Below are 10223 nucleotides of genomic sequence, written 5' to 3'. Positions count from 1 at the left end.
ATCCCTCCTTCCCTCAATACCACATGGCAGAGACGTGCTTCAAGCAAGCACATGCCTGTTCTCCAATCTAAACAGTGAGCTGTTGCTAAACTTTCCAACTTCCCTTGTTCTCCTCCCATTATATACCATGGTACATACATCGTGAAATCCTCTCTGTGAAAATTTCTCTGTCACAACCTTAATTTATCTACCTCTCTCCAATTAATCCTAGATCCACATTGATCCAGTTAATAATGAGTCTTGGGCATCCTAGGACCAACTGGACAAACACAAAGCAACCAAGGGAACAAGAAGCCTGAGCAAGGAATGCCGTGGACCTGCTGTTTTATTCCCTTCAATTGTTTGCATTTGTTGTAATAAGTATTGTCTACTTATTTAGTTTTAAATTTTTAGGTAGAATGGCAATCTAGTCAAGTTTTATAGCTTCGTTACTAGGGTTTGCTGAGCTTTATATTCTTGCGAAACTGAATGTTGCCTTTTGGTTGAAGTTATACAAAAAAGAGTCTTTTGGAGATTTCCGAATCGTTCTTGATCCAAGCTCGGTATTCACATGAATCAACATGTTGTGTGGATCAACAAGCTCTCCTTTTGTGTTTCTTCATATTATGCTGTGTCACACCCTGATTGCAGAGCCCAAAACCTTATTTTTTTTAATGCTTTTATTCTTTTACTGCTAGTTTACTCTTTATGGTGATATATGATATGCTGGAAAATTAATTTTTAGGAACAGAGAATGAAGTTTTTCAAAGAGATAGAGCAGAACTGCTTGATCAGCTCCATCACTACGTATCCAGATTTGTTAGACATGCAGAAGCAGCTCTTCAAGAGCCAGGTCCAGCAGCTTAAATTCATGGTTAAAACCCATCGTGAATTAACTGGTGTCAATCCCCTGTCTCCGGATATGGTAATTTTTTTCTCTTTTTATGCCAATTTTATTTTCATGGAGAATTTTTTACTTCTGTTTTTAGATAATTACTCATCTATTTCTTTTAAAACTACTAATGCAGGTGGCTGGACTGCTATCAATTAACACTGGTAAATCCGTAACTGTTAATTGGGCCATTGTAGTTCAGTTAGCTAATAAATATCGGATTCTTGATTAAGCCTATACCAATTGTAGTTTTTAATTGACAAATGATTTTGGATGATGAATAGCAGTTTCCTGCAGATATTGATGAAGGACCTTCCTGGGACGAAGTCCAACCTGATCTGGAAGAGTTAGATAAACATTTTATAGATGAAAAGATTGCGTTAATGAAGAAAGAAGAAACATTCTCTGGACAAGTCAAATTGATGGAGTCAATTTTGCAAATAGAAAATCCTTCAGTCCTATCTTGGTATTGCACCTTCTCTTTATCAGTGTAATAATCAAAATATAATCTGTTGGCAAATGACATGGAATACCTGCCTAATAGGAAAGTCAAGAAGTTTGTGTCTTAACTATTTCTGATTTATTATGATTGATTCTGTATAGTTAGTTTAGTAGGTTTTCTATTTTCTGTAAATTTGACCTGTTAATCCAAATAATTAGGAGATTGGAAACTTATTTTTGTGCTTAAATAAAATTACACATATTGAAATCAGAGTAACTTTTCTTTTTTTTGTTGATGATTACACAAGCATATTGCTCTTAATTTATAATACAACAACAGAGAAGTAAAAGGAAAAGTACTCTTCTAAATTAGGAAAGGAAAACATTGCATAACTATAGTAGAATTAAATAAGGTTCAAAGAATCAATTACAATTATCCCATATAATTTTCCGGTTATTCTACACTTTCCCTCATTGGATAGTAGATGTTGACCATATCCAATTTGATGAAATCATCGAAATTGTGTTGAGGTAATTCTTTGGTGAAGATGTTTGCAGTCTGCTCTTTTGTAAGGATATAGGTCATACAAATAACACAATCTTCAATCTTTTCTTTGATAAAATGTTTGTCTACTTATACATGCTTGGTTCGATTATGTTGAACTGGATTGTGAAAAATGTTGATGGCTGCTTTGTTATCACACTAGAGTTTGATTGGTAATCTTAACACGATGGGATTTGTATTTCTTCCAAGAGTTTCTTTAACCGCAGTCATTCATATATTTCTTGTGCAACTGCTCTAAACTCAACCTTAGCAATTCTTCTGGCCACTACATTCTATTTCTTACTCCTTCAAATTACTAGGTTTCCTTATACAAAGGTGCAAGAATTGGTAGTTGATCTTCTATATTTTATTGATACGGCTCAATCTTCATATGTGAATACTGCTACTTCCTTTCTTTCATTTTTCTCGAAGAATAGTCTTTTTCTCATAAGCCTTTGAGGTATTTGAGGATTTTATATTCCGCTTCCAAGTGAGTTTCTTTTGAAAAGTGGATGTGTTGGCTTACCACACTAACTACAAATGCAATGTCAGGCCTAGTATGTTATAGGTAGATTCACTTGCTAACTATTTGTTGATATTTGTCCTTTTGGACCGGGTTTTCGATATCTTGTGTTCCTCCCATTATCAATAGATATGTCACTTAGTTTACATCAAAGAATGTCAGTTTCGATCAAGTTACATCAAAGAATGTCAGTTTCGATCAAAAGGTCAAGAATGTATTTTTGTTTTGAAACACCGATTCCCTTTTTGATTGTGCTATTTCTTTTCCCAAGAAGTATCGCATCTGTCCCAGTGTTTACCTCAAATTTGGTGACTAGTCTAGGGAAGACGAGGCATAGCAAAGGCTAAGGCGACGGAAGCAAGACCGAGTCCCTATGGAGAAGGCCAATTTTCTTTAGTCTTTCCATCTCCATTAAATTGTCTCCATTTAGGATTATGTCATCGACCTATACGATTAAAATTATCTTCGTCTCTTTTTTAGATTTTTGAAAGAATACAATATGATCTGACTGTCATTACCAATATCCTTGACTTCTCAATGCTTTAGTATTAGTGAACCGTGCTCTAGGTGATTGTTTGAGATCACACGGAGATTTTTTAAGCTTACATACCCATCTTTCTTCATTTTTTTACTAAAATTTGTTGATAATATCATGCAGACTTCTTTTCTAATTCCCTATTCGGGAATACATTCTTAATATCTAGCTATTGAAGAGGCCAATTGAAGTTGGCTGTTAAAAACATTAGAACTCGAATTGGATTCAAATTTATCATAGGTCTGAACGTGTCGTCGTAGTCAATGTCATATATTTGTGTGTATCCTTTTGCAATAAAGCGATCTTTAAACCGTTCTATTGTCCTACCGGCTTTAAACTTCACATTGAAAACCCATTTGCAGCCTTTAGTACATCCATCACATCCTAATTTTCAATTTTTACTAGGGTTCGCATTTCTTTCATTACTGCTTCTCTCCATTTTAGAACTTCTAGGCCTTCCTGAATATTCCTTAGGATTTCTATACTATCAAGACGAAATCCTATAAATCATTGGAATTAATTGTTCCAATGATCATTGAACTTAGACACATGTCTTTGATTGATCACTAAAGTTCAAAATGTCGAGTTTTGATCACTGAACTTAAATCTATGTCTTTGATTGCTCAATGAAATTTAAAATGTCAAGTTTTGATCACTGAACTTAGGTCCATGTTTTTGATTGCTCAATGAAGTTTAAAATGTCGAGTTTTGGCCGCTGAATTTTGAAAAATGCCATACATTACTCACTAGCATAACTGCTGAACTTTGAAAAATATTGAGTTTACAGTGAGTAATGTACAACATTTTTCAAAGTTCAATTGTCAAAATTCGACATTTTAAATTTCAGTGACCAATCGAAGACATGGATCTAAGTTTAGTAATCATTGGAACAATTAACTCTAAATCCTTGTGCGAGTATAATAAAGAGTTCGTGGAAGGGTGTCATAAATCATTGTGAATCATACTGAATGGTTTCAATGGTTTGTAATTGGATTTTGAAAAATGAGTACGTTGATATTTTACTAATTTATAGATTTTACATTGGAAATCAGTAGTCGTTTTATTTGAAAACATGGGAAGAAATACAGGTCTTAAGTATTGAAAATTAGGATGAAAAATTTCTATGTCATAATGGAATTTCACTAATCCCAGAAACAGATGTAGAATCACAAATTACAATATGATGTTGTTTACTCACACCAGTCTCTTCAAATTAGTAAAGTCCCTCACACTCTATAGCACTGCTAATTATCTTCCCAATGAAAAATCATAAAAAACACAATGAGATGGAATACAGAGCAGTTGGAGCTTTTTGTCAATTGGCAAATAGACAATATATTGGAAGACCAATTTGAAACGTGAAGAACATATTCTAATGTTATAGACTCAGAGATTTGATCACACTCTTTTCATGCAATAGATGGGAGGGAGTAAATGGGTGTTTAATGTTAAGTGCGAAGGTTAAGTATCAAATGAGGTTGGTGGTTAAGGTTTATACTCAAGCCTAAGGATAGATGAGCAAGGAACGATAAATGTGTTTTTGTTTTTTATCTTTAATAGCTATCTTGTTTGGCCTTAACAAGAAGTCGATGTCAAGAATCCATTTTTAAATGGTGATTTGAAGAAGCATACATGGAAGCCCCACCAATATTTGATGGGATTTTATCAACAAAGTAGGTCGACTCAAGAAGGCACTATGTATGCTTAAGCAATCTCCTAGAGCATAGTTAGGTAGGTTTACCTAGGCTATTGAAATACCAATAAAGTAAAGAATATAATAATCTTTTCATCAAGCACTCCAGCTTCGGAAAGTTCACAACCCTGATTGCATAGATGATAATACTGTGGCTGGAATGATTAGGATGAGATGGAATGGCTGAAAAATAAGAATTTGAAATGAAAGATTGGAGACTTCAGTATTTCTTAAGTATTAAAGGTGTCTCACTCAAAAAGTGGTATCTTTATATCACAATATATATATTTCCTTTACCTCCTTAAGGAAACCAGGATGCTATGGTGCAAGCGCATTGATGCACCAACTGAACTCAGATAGAAGCTTGGAGAGGCTAAGAGATGTAGACTGAGGTATGCATCAAATGTTGGCTGGCAAACTTATTTACTTGTGCCATACGAGACTGAATATAGCCTATGATGTTGGTATGGTAAGTCAGTTCATGCATTCACCTAAAGAAAGTCCTCTAGAAACAGATTATAAAGTTCTTCATTGTTTAAAGTTCAGCCCTGAGAGAGGTATATTGAGAAGAAATATGAAATTGAGTTTGGAAGCATATATCAAAGCAGATTGGGCATGGTCAATTGTAGACCTAAGGTCAATATCAAGGATACTGGCCATTGTTGGGAGAAAATTAAGTTGTATGGAGTAAGAAGCAAATAGTGGTTGCTAGATCTAGTGCACCAGGAATTTAGGGTCATGGCTCAGGGAAATTTTGAGATGCTTTAGTTGATGATTGATCTTAATGACCTCATAGTGAAATGGGAAGGACAAGGTCATTGTATTTGATAATTAGTTAGCCTTTAACACGTAGACCTCTCCAACATGATTGTACAAAGCATTTAGCATTGGACAGACATTTCATGAAAGAAAACTATAAGTGGTTTTATTTGCATACCATATACTTCAAAAGAAGTACAACTAGTTGATATTTTAATAAATGGGCTATCCAGTTATGCAATTCATATGACCACTAGCAAGTTGAGAACAGAAACAACTATTCACAAGCTTGAGGGGGAGTGTTGGCAAATCACAAGGATTCCTTGAGAGTCAATATTTATGTATCTTAATTCTCTTTATTGACTAATTTGATAGGCTATCTATTTTTTTTTTAAATCTGACCTGCTAATCTTCAAGGCTAATATGTAGGAGATTGTTTCCTTCTTTTTCTTTAAAGCTTGCTATGAATGTACAGTCTCTTCCCTTCTGAATAAGACATAAAAGTATATTTAGCTTCAATTGTCACTGTGAATTACTCTTTATTGCCTTCTACTTTCTTATTTATTTACAGGTTGTTAATTAAAGGTGGTATGATGATATTAGCAACATGGTTAAGTCAAGCTGTTATTGAAGAACAAACAAGTGTCCTTAATATTATTCTTAAGGTCTTTTTCTATCATAATGTTGATTTAACACATGCCTTGCTTTTAATATTTCTCTATTGTTTTAAAAGTTGTTTATTTTTTCCAGGTTTTTCATATCTTGCCACTACAGACAGCTTTCCTTGTGCAGAAAACCATAATATATAAAATTGTTACTAAACTGCAATTTTATTGGACACAAGGTGTGTTCTTTTGCTGGTAGTTGCTCCTTGACCCCATTTGCTCCATCTCTCTCTATAACTCCCCATCGTTTTTCTCCTTCTCTCTGTATGTTTATATATATGTGTCTAAGTGCTCACAAATGCAGTAACAAAAGGTAACCAAATTGGCCCTGATTAGATGTCATAAAGAATTATGTTTTTTAGGAGTAAAATGGGACCCATTGGTATCAAAATATTGATTTCTAGACTGGTTGTTAAAGGATAGTTGTTTAATTGCTTCATATGAACTTTTGTGATGATATCCATTGATATTGAGGAAAAGAGTGATCTTATTTATATGCTGTTTCTGCTACATATTATTTAAGATAGTATATTTTTCTTTGTACATTACTGAAAAAAATAATTTTTCTATGTAATGCAACTTCTATTTCTTTAGCAGATTGATCACATAGAGAACTATCATTTGTGCTTAGCAACGGAGTTTTTAATGTTCCTCTGCTAGACTGTTTCATTTTCTGATTTTAGGATTAGATATCTCAGAAAGTGCAAAAACCTTAATAACAAAATGGAGCAATATGTCTGCAAAGAGCCAGGATTCGAAGAATGGTAAAAGCCAAAGTGTTATGTTATCTGGTATCCTTCTGTTGGAAAATGTTCTGTTTCAGTACGTAAAATTATGCAAGATAGATATTGAATATTTGTGCATCTTTTGTCTTCTGTTATGTACACGTTTAGAGCATGCATTTGACAATGCACCCACTCATGCTAAATTCCGCTTCAAGGAAGAATTTACTTGCCGCTTCCTACTGTTAGTAACTTGGGATTACGTAGTATAGCGATATGGTTGCACATATAATGTTATAACCGGAAATTTAACTTAGGAAATCTTTTTAACTATTATATTATCCATGTAAAAGAAATTAATTTGAAAAATAATTCTATGAATTCTTGAATTTGTATTATATGAATTGTATGCATCTTCCTTTTGCTTGCATCAGTAAAAAATAGTACAAATAAAATTACCTTAACATAACAGTTATATTCTAGTTCAAAAACTTCACTTACTAAATTGAAAATCAAAGTTGAAAAGGTATTATTTTTACGGAAAATGAAAAATAAAGATATAATATATAAGCATATAGATTTAAAATATTTAATTGACTTGTCGTTTACGTGTTTGTGCTTTTCTTTTTTGACAGGTTACGAATCTTGGTGTCCCTAACATGTTTGTGTCGTACTTTTTTGAAATGTTATGTGTTGGTATGCTCATGATGTGTAGTGTCTGAACTTTTCAAAAAGTTACATGATGTCTGTGTTCCTTGTCCATATGTCGTGTCTATGTCCGTGCTTCATAGCATCAAACCGTTTGAACTTCAACATAGAGGAGCGTAAGAGATCACGAAGAGAGTGTTAGGTGAAACCTAACATTGCCAGTTGGTATTCTAGTATGCTTGGCAATGAACAGTATAGAAATGAGAAAAAAGATTAATTAGTCAATCTTAAATTTAGTGAGAATAAAATTTAGTTTTTGGTTGTTTTCTCTTTATTCGAATTTGCGTGGAATTACCTGCCATTGTTTGCCTTGAGTAGTTATAGAAACTCAAGATCTCAGAGAAGTTCAAATGTTGGAGAATCCAGACCAAAATACGACTGTAAAGATCCCCAAGGTCAGGATCTTGCTTTCAGTACCTAAAGCTTATGCTTGGCTTTATTCCCGAGGAACATAAGGAACTTGATAATGCTTCCTGCCATGTTGCCAATCTACAGGATCCTCATCAAGAATACATAGTTCTGTCAGATTCGGATGATGAAGCTCCACAGCAGGAAGGAAGAGACCAAGTCCCTGACTTCATACCAGGTATATTTTCTTTTAGTTGTCATTGTTCAGATCCTTCTAAATTTCCTCTTAGCGGTAACGTCTGAATATGGATGAAAGGATAACATTTTTCTTTTTTTGGTGTTGGTATGCCCAAAAGATCTGTTTTCTTTACTTGCTTTCGTCATACGTTTGACAAATCGTACGTATTTTACTTAAAACTTTGGCACTTCCTGTCATATTCTATATAATCAGAGTAAGATTAATGCACATACATTAGTTGGCATTAATAACAAGTACATATGGGCGCATTTTAAGATGAGTGAAATTGGGCCTAACAAGTATAATGCCATCAAAATGGAGACATTATATGGTGCAACTGAAGAGCTTTATTTCGCCGAGACTAATGAACCTCATGCCATGCCCACCCTTTGGTAATCTGCTACAATGGCCGGGACAAATGGTACTGCTCACTAATTAAATAGTTGTGAGACATCGTGGGGTTGAAAAATTAGATATGTTTTTTGTGATTCAGTTTAGTGCAATCTGCTTATATACGTACCTAATTAATTTTTGGCTAGATAACATTTTCTGCTCTCCGTAATGAATCATCCAGGATTAAAAATAATGAAGTACCGCTGGGAGGAAAGTTAAGGTTTCCCTTGTTTCTCCCTTACCCCTTGGTGCTACATCTTGAAACCTGTTGTGGAAAGGCTAAATGCACTATTTCATATGCGCATGCAATTGCTAGTGGCTGACACTTGACTGTGCACTCAAGGATAAGATATAAACAAATGGGTGATTTTGCAAGGAGAGATGAAATTTGTTGTTTGCATGCAAAAGAATTCAATATGTGCAATGTGGTTGCCAAGTAAATTGAACGTCTTTTCCAATTGAGACTGTCAATAGATATTCACTGATACAAGCTGACGTGTGACTTGATTGGAAAACATTGAACATATTTAAGATATGAAGTAATTTTGTGCCGCATATCAACCAACTCAATTTGTAAACCGGCTCGAAATCTATTTTCAATGAATATTTTGAGTTGCGATTTAAGTATTGTTGTGCATTTGGCTCATCTAGATTGGAACACAGGTCCTGGATTAAATGGGCCGATGCCAGCGCGGAGCGAAGTGGAGTGAGAGGAGCGGAGCGACAGCATCGGCCTTGCACAGGTTTAATTCATTGTCTGGTTGTTAGGGACGCTGAATGGGTTGGGGATGCGGGGGCAACGACCCCGTGGTACGGTACAGGGGTATTTTCTGTACGGGCCTTAAAGTCTTATATGGGCCCAGGCCAGGGTTAGTATAAATAATATGTTGTAACCCTATTTTTAACAACTGAATAAAGAAATCTCCGCTTCGCTCTCGTGGACGTAGGCACACCACCGAACCACATAAAAATTCTTGTGTTGAAATTCGTTTTCATCTCTTTAATATTGCGCATAAAATCCAACAACTGGTATGAGAGCTAGGTTCGGATGGCGAGTTCTTCGATTGCAAAATTTGATGTAATAAAGTTTGACGGATCTGGAAACTTCGGATTATGGCAGCGAAGGGTGAAGGATTTGTTGGCGCAGCAAGGGTTGGTGAAGGCACTATCTGGGAAGAAACCAGAGGGTATGTCAGATGCCGATTGGAAAGAGCTCAAGGCGCAAGCAGTTAGTACAATTCGGTTTTGTTTGGCGGACGAAATCATGTATCACGTCATGGAAGTTGAGTCTCCGGTGGAGGTTTGGAAGAAATTGGAGAGTCGTTATATGTCAAAGTCTCTCACGAACAAGCTGCATCTAAAGCAGCGGCTGTACGAGCTGAAGATATTGGAGGGTACGGATATGATTCAATACCAATGTGTTCAATCAAATTATCAGCGATCTATTGCGACTTGAAATCAAGTTTGATGATGAAGACAAGGCAATGATTTTGTTGTGCTCACTTCCTCCTTCGTACAACCATCTGGTGACCACGTTGACGTGGGGTAAAGAGAGACTCGAATTGGAGGAAGTCACATCAGCCCTGTTAGCCTACAACCAGCGAAAACTGTGTACTGGTGAAACTTCACAGGATGAAGAGTTGATCGTAAAGGGCTACAAGGATCGTAGGAGAAGGAAGGATGGGGGTATTTCTTTTAGAGGGAACACAAGATCAATATCTAGGAATCAAAATAAGAAAAACGTCAAGTGCTACAAATGCCATCAGATGGGCCACTTTAAGAG

At 35.3% G+C, this 10223-nt stretch overlaps 1 protein-coding gene across 5 annotated transcripts in view; it reads left to right on the top strand.

The window, feature by feature from the left end:
* Positions 1–10223, top strand: part of LOC111388041 (homeobox protein LUMINIDEPENDENS-like) — a 22947-nt gene that overhangs the window by 5837 nt on the left and 6887 nt on the right. Inside the window, exons 3-11 of one of the 5 annotated variants that reach the window (XM_023012700.1) lie at positions 725–904; positions 1008–1035; positions 1169–1337; positions 5938–6031; positions 6117–6210; positions 6715–6822; positions 7786–7856; positions 7957–8047; positions 9104–9199. In XM_023012700.1, coding sequence (XP_022868468.1) covers positions 725–904; positions 1008–1035; positions 1169–1337; positions 5938–6031; positions 6117–6210; positions 6715–6822; positions 7786–7856; positions 7957–8047; positions 9104–9150 — 882 coding nt within the window. In that variant the 3' untranslated portion in view covers positions 9151–9199. Of the gene's footprint in view, positions 1–724; positions 905–1007; positions 1036–1168; positions 1338–5937; positions 6032–6116; positions 6211–6714; positions 6823–7779; positions 7857–7956; positions 8048–9103; positions 9200–10223 lie in introns of those variants that run through there. The other 4 variants (XM_023012701.1, XM_023012699.1, XM_023012702.1 and 1 more) reach the window with 4 other exon arrangements.

Source organism: Olea europaea, unplaced genomic scaffold (genome assembly GCF_002742605.1).
Source record: "Olea europaea var. sylvestris unplaced genomic scaffold, O_europaea_v1 scaffold4481, whole genome shotgun sequence".
NCBI classification, from domain to species: Eukaryota; Viridiplantae; Streptophyta; class Magnoliopsida; order Lamiales; family Oleaceae; genus Olea; species Olea europaea.
Note: the sequence above shows the minus strand (reverse complement) of the source record. Positions and strands in the feature narration are given on the sequence as shown.